Genomic DNA, 16,037 nt, shown 5'->3' with positions numbered 1-16,037 from the left:
TGGAGGGAGATGTGGTCTGAAGTAAGAAGATACAAAGACATCTGGAAAGTTATTAATAGTTTGGCTAGTTTGTCAGGGGTCAGAAAGACTAGGTTTAAACAAAGAATTTTCTAGATGGACATATCAGAGTGGATACAATCATATAGATATTTGAGTCTGATGTCAGTTTCACCATAGGGCAACTACATCAGAGAAGACTGTACTAAACAACCAGGAGGACAGTGACTTAGCTAGGAAATGTCTAACAGCTTCTGTTATCTACAATACTAGCACATGTTCAAGGGGGCTCAAAAATAGAATTACTATAGTGCCAGATGGGTTTCCTTTTACAAAATGAATTGGAGTTGGAATATCTAATCGGCAAGCCCCAGAGTATTTCACTGAGCCCTTAATGGAGCACCACACTTAGAGGATTCCAACCAGGTCTTGATGGCAAATTGACTTTATCAGACTCCTTCTATATAGATGGAAGTTGCTATTTAATAGGAATGATAGATATTCAGGTATGGGTTTGCCTTTACTGTCCACAGGGTCATGACCATTACCAGTCTCTGAGATATGTGGTGACTTATTTATCATCACAGGGTTCCACATAACATTGCTCTGGACTGAGAAGAAGATGAAATAATCTTGTTCTGAGAAGAAAATGAAATAATGCACTCATGGTTATGAGATCTGTTCATCTTTTTTTTTTTTTTTTGCTTTTTACATTTTATTTTGCATAATGGACATTTAAGACAGCTTTTAAAAAATATCATTTATAAATATAAAAAATGTGAAGTTCTTTTTTAATTTTTAATTTTTTATTTTTTATAAATGTATATTTTTATCCCCAGGGGTACAGGTCTGTGAATCACCAGGTTTACACACTTCACAGCACTCACCAAAGCACATACCCTCCCCAATGTCCAAAATCCCACCCCCTTTCTCCCAAACCCCCTCCCCCCAGCAACCCTCAGTTTGTTTTGTGAGATTAAGAGTCACTTATGGTTTGTCTCCCTCCCAATCCCATCTTGTTTCATTGATTCTTCTCTACCCCCTTAAGCCCCCATGTTGCATCACCACTTCCTCATATCAGGGAGATCATATGATAGTTGTCTTTCTCCGCCTGACTTATTTCGCTAAGCATGATACCCTCTAGTTCCATCCACATCATCGCAAATGGCAAGATTTCATTTCTTTTGATGGCTGCATAGTATTCCATTGTGTATATATACCACATCTTCTTGATCCATTCATCTGTTGATGGACATCTAGGTTCTTTCCATAGTTTGGCTATTGTGGACATTGCTGCTATAAACATTCAGGTGCACGTGCCCCTTTGGATCGCTACGTTTGTATCTTTAGGGTAAATACCCAGTAGTGCAATTGCTGGGTCATAGGGCAGTTCTATTTTCAACATTTTGAGGAACCTCTATGTTGTTTTCCAGAGTGGTTGCACCAGCTTGCATTCCCACCAACAGTGTAGGAGGGTTCCCCTTTCTCCGCATCCTCGCCAGCATCTGTCATTTCCTGACTTGTTAATTTTAGCCATTCTGACTGGTGTGAGGTGATATCTCATTGTGGTTTTGATTTGTATTTCCCTGATGCCGAGTGATATGGAGCACTTTTTCATGTGTGAGATCTGTTCATCTTAACACACATCACAGCAACCAGTTGAAATGGCTTCTTCTTTTTTTTTTTTTTTTTTAAACGGGTAACTGTATTTTTTTAAAAATTTCTTTTCAGCGTAACAGAATTCATTGTTTTTGCACCACAGCCAGTGCTCCATGCAATGTGTGCCCTCCATAACACCCACCACCTGGCTCCCCCAACCTCCCACCTCCTGCCCCTTCAAAACCCTCAGGTTGTTTTTCAGAGTCCATAGTCTCTCATGGTTCATCTCCCCCTCCAATTTCCCTCAAATGGCTTCTTAAAATGCAGCTAATGAAGGAGCAAAGGATTATACTCTGTGAGATCTGGTATTGTTTCTACAATGTAGACTATATATATATATATATATATATATTTTCTTTTTTTACCAATGTCACCCTGTCCCTAATATGTGGAATATAGAGATCTGAGGAAAAACAAAACAAAACAAACAAACAAACCTATTGAAGAAAACTTCTCTCTCACCATCGCTCCCTGGGACCCAGTTAATAAATTGCTATAGCGTTTTTGCCTACCTGATAAAAGTGAGCTCCACAGACTGGTAGATCAGCAGAGAAATTAATTACAGTATTGATTACTGTGAAGAGATACAGTTCTGCTGTATAGTGGGAGTCTGAAGAGAGGTGTCAGAAATTCATAGGATTTGTTGGGGTTGCTTCTATTCCCAAAGGACTGTTGTATAAAGGCACAAGAACTGAGAGGAAGGCTCAGACTTCTCAGGGATACAGTTTTAGCTACGTAGACCAGCAGCAGAGGCAACAAACTATGAGGGCAATGTAGAATGGGTAACACAGGACAGAGATGATCAAAATGTCAATTACTGCTTAGAAACCAATTTGTAGCTGAAAAGAGACATTAGCTTGTCCAACTAATCTTTTCTGCTATTTAATTTGGTTTTGTTTTTGAGACTTCAGGACCAGCTATTGTCTTTAAGAAGTGGTGATAGAAGAGATTGAACATAACATGAGTTGTGCCTGCACCTGAATGGGACAAAGAGTAAACTCTAGAAGATACTTGTTGGTGCCTCATCAGTAAACGCTCTGCATCCATTTCAGTCATGCTCATGCTTTCCTCTTGCAAGCTATTCAAGTTCTCAGAACGATGCCTTTGTCCTTTTAAGTGCCAATGAGTTCATGTCTTTAGAGCAGACTTTAGCAGATAGAAAAAGAGCAGCTATGCAGATACACACACACAAACGCACACACACATACTTATACTCAGAAGTGATGAAGGTAAATGAATATATGTAAAAAAATACTATACACTTGCAAATGAACTTAAATTTAATGAAAAATAAACAAATAATTAATAAAATCAGAATTTTCCCAAGATTGTATTTGTGCACACATACAAAAAGGAATGCATATTTTTACCCCACGGAATCATTGGATATTCTAAGTAATTCATGAGTTGGTGACTCTTTTATCATGGGTGGTCTAGGATTTTAGATATTAGTGTTAGAATAGAAAATAGTACTAATAGAGAATCTTTATATAAATAACAACAGGAACTATCCCAGGGATCAGCAAACTAGAACAGCTCAGTAGAAGCCAGAACACCAGTATCTTCCGAAGCAGCGCGGACGGTAGCAGGCATAACCATAGCCACCCCAGCCGCAGCCATAGCCGTGACCCAGACCACTGTAGCCATAGCCCAGGCCACCATAATAGTTGCCATCGTAGCACATGGTGTCAGGAGTGCAGGCTTCAGTTGAGGAGCAGAATCAGTTCCTTGAGTTTGAATTTCATAATCTGCATGGGGCCTTTTATACAACCTGAGTGGTATGTGGGAAGACCACCAGCAGGATAGACTCATTTCCAAACAGAGGGACATTTTTTAAAAACAATCTGAAGAATTCTTTATAACCAATGTATTCAGGACTCTGTTGCTGTAGTGTCATGTGGCACTAAAACAAAACCCATTTCCTAATTACAGTGTTTGGTTACTTAAGAGCCCAGCTTCCAGGAGTGCTTATGAGCAATGCAAACCTCACCTCTATTTGTTATTTTTATTATGATTGTTTTTGATTTGATTTGAATTTTTTGAAATTTTTATTTAAATTCCAGTTACTTAACATACAGTGTAGTATGAGTTTTAGGCATACAATATGGCGATTCGACTCTTGCATACATCACCGGGTGCTCATCACAACTGTGCTCCTTAATTTCCATCACTCGTTTCCCCCACTTCCCCTCTGGCAATCACTGATTTGGTTTCTTAAAGATATGATAGGAAATTCCTTTTTTTTTAAATTTATTGAATATTAATGGAAAAATATAATGATATACATTTAAAGTGTACAGCATGATGATTTGATGCACATACTCATTGTGGAATGATTACAAAGATCAAGAAAGCTAGTAGAACGTCCATCCCCTTACATCGTTAACTCTTTTTAAGTGTGTGTGGTAATGACACTGCTATGGGAACATAAAGATGAATGGACACACTAGTAGTTTAAGCAAAGCTTGATTTTAAGCTGAACAAATTTTTCTTTTCCTTATTCTTGAAGCCTCCCCCTCCCTCTCACTTGTTTTTCTGAGACTCCTTTGTTCCAGAAACTTCCTGTTGATACTGACATTTCACTGACCCTGATGTATACTTAGTAAGGTGACTAAGATGGCCAGCACCAGTGGAGTCAGGAAACCACCTCGAAGCCATGATGTGCACAGCTGGTACGGTACCTACCAGATTCCTATGGACACCACCCAGGTCCTGTGTTTTCCTACAAAACCCCTCAGCCTGTTACCCCAGTGGGTCTGCAGTTTTGAAGGCATTAGTCTGCTACAGCCTCTTTTGCCTGGCAAAGTAATAAAACTATTGTTCTTATTTTTTAAAGATTTTCTTTATTTACTTGAGAGAGAGAGCGTGGATGGGGCAGGAGTGGGGCAAGCAGAGGGAGATGGAAGAGCAGATTCCCGGCTGAGCAGGGGGCTCAAGGCGGGGTTCATCTCAGGACCCTGAAAACAGGACCTAAGCCAAAAGCAGATGCTTAACCAATGGAGACACCCAGGTGTCCCTGTTGTTCCTCTTAATCCCTAAACTCTGTCTTCATGTTATATTTCAGCTCTGGAACACAGAGATTAGTTTTCAAAAACAGTAAGAGTGTATAAGATCTTCTCTCCACAACTTTAAAGCATACAATTGTTATTAACTATAGTCACCATGTTGTACAATAGTTCCTCAGAACTTATAAATAAAACTTGTACCCCTTGAAAATCACCCCATTTCCCTCTTTTTGCAGCCCCTAGCCAATGCCATTCTATTGTCTGTTTCTATGAAATTGCCTTTTGTTTTCGTTTTAGCTTCCACACATGAGTGATACCATACAGTATTTATTTTTCTCTGTCTGGCTTATCTCACTTAGCATAATGCCCTCCAGGCTGATCTATGTTTCTGCAAATGGCAGAGTTGTCTTCTTTTTTTATGGTGAGTTTGTGCCATTTATCTACATGGGCCTTTGACATTGAGAGGAAATATGTATTCTACCAGAAATCTTAGTTTAGAAAGCTATTCTACTTTGTTGATATCTTTAAAATTTTTTTCACTTATTTTTTTGTGTGTGACAGACACACAATAGAAATTAAACTCTGAAATAAATATATTAAATTCTGATAATACTTGAAAAACAATAAAAGTCAAAGAGTTGAATTAGCTTATTTGTTACTTGGGAGAGTAATTTTTGTTTATTTATTTTTAATTTTTAATTATTTTGTTTTAAAAAAAGATTTATTTATTTATTTGAGAGAGAGAGAGAAAGAGAGAAAGAGAAAAAGCATGTGAGTGGGGGGGGGGACCTGAAAAAGCATATGAGTGGGGGATCCCAGGACCCTGAGATCATGACCCGAGCTGAAGACAGACACTTAACCAACTTAGCTACCAAGGTGCCCCTGGGGGAGTTATTTTTAATTTGAATGGTCAGAAAAGAATTTGAGGATATGGCACTTTCACTGAAACCTGAATAAAGAGAAGGATTCAACCATTCCCACTGCTGTAATTTCCAGATAAAAGGGTCAGCTATACAGTGGCAAAGGTCTTAAGGAGAGATATAACTTGGTCTGAGATGCTGAAGAGTCACTGTGTTTGGAATATGGAAAATGAGAAAGAAAATGGTAGGAGATGATGTCAAAGAGGATAGTTTATTCCTGGATATTCTAAATGTAATGGGAAGCTTATGCAGTCATGTTCTAGCGAAAGGGTGTAATTTAATTTTTCTTGAGCCATGAGATTGAGATATTGGAAGAGAATACATTTGGTGTTATGAGAGGGTCATGGACTGATTGTAGGTAATATTACATTTCTGATGACTATTTACGATAACAATTGAATTATCAGATAGACAGTTGACTAGACATCTGTAAAAGGGTGAAGATAAAGAACATAGGAAAGTCAAAAACAATGCTGTGAGATTGGAATCAAATTATGGAGAAGATAATATAAAAATTCCTGGAAAGATGAAGTTGGAGACAAAGTAAGCAAGTACAGTGTATTACATTCAGAGAGAGAGAATCTGTCAAGAAAGAAGAATTCAACTGACCTGAATTTTCAGAGCTCTGATGCAATGAATACAAAGAAACAAACCATATTTAGATTTGTCAAGACATGAAAGGTGCACCTTAGTGGAGTGGTGGGTCAACAGTCTAAATGTTTGAGGGAACAGAACATGAGACAATGGAAGTAGTAATCTTATAAATACACTTTTGAAATTTCTATGAAGAGGAATAGTGAATTAAGGAGTTACCTTGGGAAACTCGAGGGAATTATCTTGGGGAAATATTTGTTTAATGTTTGCTTTGTTTTCCATGAGAGATAGTTAGCATTAATCATATTTCAGAGCATTAGGGGAGCAATACTTAAAAAAAGAAAAAGAAAAAAAGAATGCTATGGTATATACATAGGCAGAGTATAGAAGATTTTTAGGGCCATGAGGCTATTCTATATGATACCACAATGGTGGCTACATGTCATTACACATTTGTCAAACACCACAGAATGTATAATAACAAGAGTGAACCCTAATTTAAACTATGGACTTAGGGTGATAATAATATGTCAGTGTAGGTCGGTCAGTTGTAATAAATGTACCATTCTGGTTCCAGATGTTGATAGTTATGGGATAGATGGGACCTTCCATAATCATCTTAACTATTTGCAAAACTTGCTAAATAATTATTTTGTTAACTAATAGATTTCAGTCATACACCTTTCTGGTCCATGAATTTATTCAATGTATAGGACTTAAGTCTAAAAAAAAATGATAATCACATTATTTCAACTAGTGTTCATTAAAAAATTATTCTCACTTGAATGATAAGTGATTGACAAAATCTAAAGTATGATAATTTGGAACAAGTATCTGATGTAGTTGAGATTTTCTAATAGTTATTATCTCTGTGAGGGACTGAAATGATCTGCAACCATTATAATGTCTCTTGTTTGTGGAAATATACTTATCAATAAAAATAAAAAGAAAATACATTAAAATGCATTATAAATGGATAAGTGATCATGTTTAACCTGATTATTCATATAAAAACGTTGCTCTGTTCTATTTAGAGGCTATTTTCATTTGACTAATTTGAATTACTTATCAAAGCAGAAGAACAGAATGAATTATAAAGACCTTGGGTACTGAATTCCAGGGGAAGGTAAACTGAAGTTTAAATGGTTTCCAATCTTGAACCCTCTTCACTATTGGATAACCCAACCTTAACACTCTTTGCTTATACTTTAAGGTTAATGAAGAGATATTTGCTAAAAGTCTTAAAACACAGAACATCATTGTATTGTAACCACCTTGGTCATTGATTATGGATTTATATGCATAATCATACCTTCTTCCTGACTCTTCCCAAAGACATAAAATCTATCTGTTTTCAGACGATAACAAGATTCTCTTGGCTTTTCTGTACCCCCTAGTAGCCTGGATTACCATCCAGTGAAAAGAATGAAGCAAAAAAAAAAAAAAAAAAAAAAATCAATGATTATTTAGGAGAGTTCTTTGTGCCTGATTAAAAATAGACTACTTATTTAACATTGTATGCCTTTATAAATGAACTTTGCTTCTTATCATGGGAAAAATAACTATCTGAAGTTAAAAAAAAATCAGTCAGAGTATCAGCTGATAATTATATATCCCCAAATGTGAACAGATATCCCTCTTGACCAGTGAGCCATTACAAAAAAAAAAAAAAAAAAATTGGGAAGCACTGACATTTCAGATACAGTAAAGCCCATAAGCATGTAACCGGGAAAATTATTAAATTTTCAAAGTTAAAAATGGTATCAATTGAAAATGGCAATTGATAGACATATCAATAAAATTGGATCCATTATTATCACTCTCTCTGGTGGTAGGGTCTGATCAGAAATTGCAATCCATAGGATAAACTATTTTTAGTGTTCTGAAGAAGAATTAGGCATAAAAATTTTAAAAACAAAACCAAAAACAACAATTTGTATAAGTAAAAAAACCAGAAATGCAGTTGGTTCAGGGTAGTTCTTCAAGACATGTGAATAAGTTGGCTCTTTCTGAATTGTATTACAGAGATGAATTGACTTTGCGATTTTCTGTGACGCATCCTTTTGAAGGTGGGGAGACAGCTGAAACACTGAAGAGGAAAAAGTGTTTTGAAACAAAGTAGAGGCAATACTCATTGGTCAAAAATGTGCGCTATTGGTTTTTGGAAAGACATGGAGAAGACTATAGGTTTTATTTTGTGCCAAGAGCAAGTCAAAATTGGCCTGCTGCAAATGCCATTTCTTGAAATGATGCATGTTTATTGAGATTAAAATGAGATTTGGTGTAATGCAGGGATTTGGGTGTATGACTGTCTCCTGTCATTACTGACACTGAATTGTTTTGGGGGAGTCCCGAGTCACCAAATAAAACAAATTTCTTTAATTCCTCTGAGGCTTTATCTTATGGTTAAGAAACAACAAACTAATTAGATTAGTCATAAGATTAGCCAGTGGCATGACTCCTGTGGTGGATCCCACCCACATCGAGGGTATATAAAAGGTCTCTGCAGGGGAACTGTCCACACTGAAGTGACACTTCTCTCCTCCTCTACTCAAGGACAACCTCAACAACCAACACCATGTGTGGCAGCTACTACGGAGGCTGTGGCTACGGACGCTGTGGCTATGGAGGCTGTGGCTACGGAGGCTGTGGCTATGGAGGCTGTGGCTATGGAGGCTGTGGCTATGGAGGCTGTGGCTACGGAGGCTGTGGCTATGGAGGCTGTGGCTATGGAGGCTATGGCTACGGAGGCCTGGGCTGTGGCTATGGCTCCAGCTATGGCTGTGGCTTCCGCAGACTGGGCTGTGGCTCTGGCTGTGGCTCTGGCTGTGGCTACGGCTGTGGCTATGGCTATGGCTCTCGCTCCCTCTGTGGCTGTGGCTATGGCTATGGCTGCGGCTCTGGCTGCGGCTCTGGCTACCGCTCTGGCTTTGGCTGCTACTATTGAGGTTGCCCTGGGAGACTTTCTCTCCCACACATGTAACATCATGATTTACCTGCCCTGAATCCCACGCCCTGTGTTCCCACACGAGGTTGAGATAATTCTGATTTGTGGAATGGGGTGGTCCCTGTCTGGATCTAAAACCCATAATTACTTATTCCCAACCTTTGCTTCATGAAAAGACAGAATGTAATATTCATCCTGTGAACTCACTTACCTACTTTTACCAGTCACTGATCCTGCCTTGATAATTTTCATGCATCATTCTGTTTCCCAGTGTTCCTTAATAAATTTGGCTATCCTGAAATAAAAATCTTGGTTTCCTTTCTATTTATTACAAGTAATAGAGTTTATTTTATTTACTTATTTTAAAGATTTATTTATTTGAGAGAGAGAGAAAGAGTGTGTGCTTATAAGCAAAATAGTTGGGGGGAGGGACAGAAGGAGAAGGAATCCTCAAGTAGATTTCCTGCTGAGCCCAGATTAGACTATATATACTAGGGAATAGATTCCCAGCTCTATTCCAGGACCCTGAGCTCATGACATGAGCTGAAATAAACAACTGGAGTCTTAACCAACTGAGCCACCCAGGCTTCCCAGAATTTATTTTATTTTATTAAAAAAAAAAAGTTGTATTTACTTGATACCAAGAAAGGTTGCGATTATCTGTTTTTGACATATTTTCTTTTGCTGTTTCTACTTCAGTTGCCCTAACAGTTCTATCATGTCTCTGTTGATGGGAGTTTTTAGACTAAATGGTACAGCATTTGTCAATTAATTTATTGTTGCTTAGGTCATGGTAAATATTCTGCACATCTTTTGCCTTCACAAACCACCATCTGCAAAGTTCCATGCCTCCCTGAATCTTTTTTTTTAATGTTTTATTTTTAAATTTTTAAAATTACAGACAGAAAAATTTACTCCCTTTGTTATATCTCTGTGACTTTGAAAAATGCATAGTGTTGTGGTACAACCATCAAAATCAAGGTACAAAACAGTGCCATCATTCTCCCCACAAAACCCCTCGTGCTTTTTTTTTTTTTTTTTTTTTTTTTTGGTAGTTTCAAGTTTTGATTTAAATTCCAGTTAGCTAGCAAATAGTATAATATTAGTTTCAGGAGTAGAATTTTGTGATTCATCACTTACATATAACACCCAGTGCTCATCACCGAAAATGCCCTCTTTAATAGCCCTCACACGTTTAACCCATCTAGCAACACTCAGTGTATTCTCTGTAGTCAAGAGTATGTTTTACGGTTTGCCTCTCACTTTCCCTCCCCACTGTTCATCTGTTTCATTTCTTGAATTCCATGTATGAGTGACATTATAAGGTTTTGTCTTTCTCTGACTGACTTATTTTGCTTAGCATAATACACCCAACTCCCTCCATACCATTCCAACTGGCAAGAAAAGATGCTCAACTTGCTCACATCAGGGAAATACAAATAAAAACTACAAGGAGGTATCACCTCACACCTGTCAGAACGGCTAAAATTAACAACCCAGGAAATAACAGATATTGATGAGGATGAGGAGAAAGGGGAACCCTCTTACACAGTTGGTGGGAATTCAACTGGTGCAGCCACTCTGGAAAACACTATAGAAATTCCCCATGCTTTTCCCCAACCCCTTCCCAATCAAGCCTTCCTCTTACTCCTAAAACTTATAAATAACTGATTCTTCAATCAACCTATACTTTTGCCTTTTCCAAAAGGCCATATTGTGTTGGAGACTGTTCACAGTTTTGGAAATTTGCTAGAAGGACTAATGGGACTCAGCATACACTTATGCTTTTGGCTAAGATTTATTATAGCAAGGTAGTAATGATACATAGCTAGATAAGGGAAAAAGAAACAGATTCTGGAGGTATCCATGTGAAGATGTGATGTTCTCTCCCTCCAGGAGGGGCTACACAGAGCTCGCTCTTCCCCCAGCAACAGAAATAATGTTTTCTATGGGTGATACTTCTGCTCAAGGAAACCGATTAGAGACTCAATGCCCAAAATTTTAACTGGGGACAGGTGAAGAAAGGCACCAGCAAAACCTCATTCTTCCAGAATGAAAACATGTGTCTGGCTAAAAATACATTGTTTATACAATCTAGGTACTGTGAGTCCTGCTTATCAGTTAGAGAATGGTGGGAACGCTTCTGACATCCAAATTCCTAGATCTGGGATAAGGGTAATGTTGATTTCATAAAATAGATGGAGATACATTCCCTCCTCTTTTTCTTACTCTCTCTCTTTTCTGGAGAGATTCCATATAACTAGTATTACTTCTTCCTTTCATGTTTGGTGGAATTAATCAGTGAAATTATATGAACTTGGAGTTTTCTTTTTTTTTTTTTTTTGGAAAGATTTTAATCACAAAATGTATTTTCCAATGAGTTATGTGGCTATTCAGATGATATGTTTCCTTTTGATCAAGTTTCTGGCTATGTCCTGCCCTTTAAGGAACAGGTCTATTTCATCTCAGTGGTCAAATTTATGAACATATTGTTCCCTATGTTCCCTTATTGATTATAAGGTCTGTAGTGATATCCCTATTTTATTATTACTGTTGGTAAATGTGTCTTCTTTTGTTTCTTTGTGAGTCTTCTTACAGATTTATCGATTTAATTGAAATTTTCATAGAATCAGTTTTTGGCTTCACTTTTTCCTCCTCTACCCTCTGTTTTAAATTATATTGATTCCAGCTATTAGCCGTATTATTTACCCTTTCCTCTTTTTGTACTTCTCTGTTAATTATTTTGTAGAAATCTAGGAATATTGATTTGAGAACTTTCTGACACTACCTATTCAATTTCCCTTCAAGTACTGTTTGATTTACATCTCACAAATTTTGGCAATTTCTCTTTTAATTTTCATTCAATTCAAAATATTTCTAGCATCCCTTTAGTTTTTCTCATAGACACAAACACATACACACTTATATTTGATATGATTCTCTTATAAACAATATATAGATGGGTCTAATTTTAGCAAATTTGATAATCTCTTTTTTCATTGATTATTTGAATAGTCACATACTATTTAATTATTGATATGGTTGGAATTAATTCTACCAATTTATTATTTGTTTCTGTTCTCCATTTCTCAGTTCCATTTCACTGTCTACTTTGTATTATTTGAGTGTCTTTTAAATTAGATTTTTAATTTATCTAGTGACTTTTTGTTATATCTCTATATTTTTTAGTGGTTAATCTTGGGATTGAAGTATACACAACTAACATTTCACAGTGTTCTCAGAGCTCATATTTTGCTACTTTAAGTAAAAGGCATAAGCCTTACAAGCCTAAATATCTCTTTACCATTGCCTACTTATAATACATTTATTGTGTGTGTGTGTATAATGTAAACATACCTTGAAACCCCCTCATTCAATATTTTAACACTTGCTTTTAATAGTTGCATATATTTTGAAGAATTTAAGAGGGAAAGAATAATCTATTTACCCAAATGTATAAAGATTTCTATTGCTTTTCCTTTATTTCTGAAGTTCCAACTATCTTTTTATTATTATTTTCCTTTAGAGTGAAAAATTTCTTTTAACGTAGCTTTTAGAAAAAATCTCCTGGACACAAATTCTCTCAGTATTCCTTTAACAGAGAAAGTGTTTAGTTCACTTTCACTCCTAAAGCATACTGTTAAGAATAGACTGTGGGATTCTTTTCTATCAGCACATTAGGAATATTTTCCACTGTCTTTTGGACTCTGTTTCTGACCAAAAATATCCATCATTTCCTATATTTAACTATTATTTATCTCTAGTTGCTTTCAAGAATTTCTCTTTTTTTTGTTTATGATGTCTGTGTGTCACCAGCTAGAGACCCTAAGACCTGGCCTTTATTGCCCACCTTCTTGTACTCACTAACATTTGTCTTAAACAGTTTTCACTAAACTCTTCTTTCAGTGTTTCTCCTTTATTCAGACAAATGCGACCCCAAACCACCCCAGGTGAAGGCAACTGCCCTGACAAAATCTCCCATCTGTCGAGAACATCCAGACTCTTTGAGCTAAACCTGATTTGTACCTGTGCAGATGAACCATGGATGACCTCTGGAATGACCTACAATCACCTTTATCTCATTATAATACTTATATCTCTGCCCAGTGAGAAGACTCATGCTAATTTACATAGCATACGATGTATGTTTAGGCATGTTTCCTTAAGGTGTATGAGCAATCTCATGCCTGCCTTTACATACACAATAAGGCTTCACTATCTAAATATTCATCATAAACCTAAACAAAAAGAATCGGTTTACCTTCTCTTGGGGCATCATGGCTTTGGAAGCCATTCCCCATGATTCCCTTATTTACTGCAAATAAATTTCTTTGTGTGACAACTCGACCTCGTGCAGTTTCTGACTCATCAAGGAGCAAACTCACTTTGGACAGGGTTGAAAATTATGGACATAAGTTTTTCAGTTTATTCTAATTGGGATTTACAACTTTTTGACTGTCTAAATGTGTGAATTTTACCAAATTTGAGAAAATTTCAACCGTTATTTCTTTAAATATGATTTCTGTGTCAATCTGTATTCCCCTGCATTTGAGATTCTAGTGCTATGAATGTTAGAAATTTTGATATGTCCTACAAATTCCTGAGACTTTTTATTCGTAGTGTATGGTTGGATTCCCTTGGTTTTTGTTTTTGTTTTTGCATTCTGTAATTTCTCTTGATTTATCATCGGATTTTCTGGCTCTTTCCTCTGAGATCTCAGTTCTGGTAGTGAACCCATCCAAAGGATCTTTTTTTAAAACATTTCACATATTGTATTTTTTAGTTATAAACTTTTCATTTGGCCCTTTTTACATTCTATTTCTCTGTTGAAGATCTCTTCTTTTTTTCCTTTTCTTTTCATTCAGTGTTTATCTGTACCCTATGAATCATACTTACAAAGTTGATTAGGAGCACCTGGGTGGTTTAGATGCTTAAATGTCCAACTCTTGATTTCAGTTCAGGTCATGATCTCAGGGTTGTGAGATTGAGCCCTGCATCTATAGTAGTCTACCTATTGTTGTTACCACAAACTTAACAACTTAAAAACCACATGTTTATTATTTCACATTTTTTGTTAGTCTCTGCTCAAGATAACATAGCTGGCTCTGCTGCTTAAGGATTTCTCACAAGGCTATAGTCAAGATGTCAGCTAGGTCTGAAACCCAGGATTGACTCAAAGATTGACTTTGGAGGGATCACATTTCTAAGTCCTCGTGGTTGTTGGCACAGTTCAGTGAGTCCTGGATTGTGGGTCTGAGAGCCTCAGTTTCTTTCCTTTTTTTTTTTTTGACAGAGAGTGAACATGAAGAGGGGAGGGACAGAAGAAGAAGGAGAGAGAAAATCTTAAGCAGGCTCCATACTCAGTGCAGAGCCTGACACGAGGCTTGATCTCACAACCCTGAAATACGACCTCAGCCGAAGTCAAGAGTTGGATGCTTAAATGGCTGAGTCACCCATAGGGTCTAGGGTCTCAGTTTCTTGCCAGCTATTGGCCAGAGGTCACTTTTAATTCCTTCCCAAATGAACCTCCATTAGGCAGCACACAACATAGCTATATTCTTAATCATAACCTGCAAAGAAGAAAATATGTAAGAAGGATGGACATTATGGTCTTATGCAACATAATCATGAAAGTAATATCATATTACCCATTCACACTTTATTGATTAGAAGATGCCACAGGTGTTGTCATACAGAAGTGAGAGGGGTAACACAAGGATGTGAATATCAGTAGGTGGGGAAAATGTGGGCCATTTTAGTATATTTTCGAGAGTGGGGTATGTCTCAGTTTTCTTCCTCTTTAAGAACTGATCACAATTACTAGGCCTTTGTACATCATATGATTTTATATTTTATCCTGGACATTTTGAATGTTGTGGTATGTTAAAAACCTTGAGATATTGTTATTTGTTGTTATTGTTGTTTTCTGTTAGCAGCAGATTAGCCTGGTAAGCTTCAACCCACTACAACTTCTCTCTCAAAGTCATGAGTGAATATGTTATATATAAAAGTTAAAAAAGAAACCTGAAGGCAGAAGGTAAGATTTTATACATTCAGCTATGTTCATGTAATATGTTCTCAGGCTGCAATATCTCCTGTCTATTATGAACCTATAAAAATTAGTGTCAAATAACTTGATGAAATACTGATACTAACCCATATCTATGGCAGATTCTATTTTGAACAGAGCAACGGGGCAACATGAACCATATTATTTTCCCCTCCATTCCTAAATACAATTTTCTTTGCCTGATCTGAATGGTTGATAGGGCTGTGAGCAACTAGGAATAAGTCAAGCTAGGGCTCTGTGTGGATTCCAGTGGAGAGAATTGATCTAGGGCTTTCTGCATTGTAGGTTTGGCACGCACCTGACAAGATCCCATATGTCTTATCTAAGCAGTATAAATGAAAATTATTGATAATATCAGCACTCACAGATCCCTGGCCACCTAAGGGAAGTCAACTTCTCCCCAACATGCCAGGTCCCTATTGAGATTGGAAGGAGCCTGAAGTACTAATTAAGAAACTGTAGAAATCTATAGGCAAGAAATATAGAGCTAAAATCATTATAAGAAAAAAATGTGTTCCCCTCTCTTTACCAGACAAGAAACTAAGATTTACAAAGGTCAGGGATTTTTCTGTAATCACAAATATTAGAATCAGTACAGCAAAGAAGAGATGAATACCGAGGAAAATTATTTCCGGAAGAAAATTGTTATTCTATTAATAACCCAGAAAATCAAACTCTACATAATAAATTAATTAAACAAGTTTTCTTTTTCAAATTTATAAGGAAATTCAAATTTATTAGGAAAACAGATAAGCAAATTTAGCATAAAATTACAAAAATAAGAGCTATACCAGTATCATTTTGTTGGAACATGAGTTCACAAGTTGAGTCTTTCAGGTATCAAG

At 36.8% G+C, this 16,037-nt stretch overlaps 2 protein-coding genes across 2 annotated transcripts; one reads left to right on the top strand and one right to left on the bottom strand.

The window, feature by feature from the left end:
* Positions 1-3,193: 3,193 nt before the first annotated feature.
* LOC116567532 (keratin-associated protein 20-2-like) lies at positions 3,194-3,340 on the bottom strand. The gene has a single exon (XM_032302627.1). It carries the CDS (start codon positions 3,338-3,340, stop codon positions 3,194-3,196), a length of 147 nt encoding a protein of 48 aa, XP_032158518.1.
* Positions 3,341-8,715: 5,375 nt separating this feature from the next.
* LOC116567526 (keratin-associated protein 6-1-like) lies at positions 8,716-9,412 on the top strand. The gene has a single exon (XM_032302616.1). The coding sequence runs from the start codon at positions 8,754-8,756 to the stop codon at positions 9,120-9,122; it is 369 nt and encodes a 122-aa protein (XP_032158507.1). The 5' UTR covers positions 8,716-8,753; the 3' UTR covers positions 9,123-9,412.
* The last annotated feature ends 6,625 nt before the right edge of the window (positions 9,413-16,037 follow it).

Source organism: Mustela erminea, chromosome 1 (genome assembly GCF_009829155.1).
Source record: "Mustela erminea isolate mMusErm1 chromosome 1, mMusErm1.Pri, whole genome shotgun sequence".
Lineage (NCBI taxonomy): Eukaryota > Metazoa > Chordata > Mammalia > Carnivora > Mustelidae > Mustela > Mustela erminea.
This window is presented reverse-complemented; position numbering and strand designations above follow the sequence as displayed.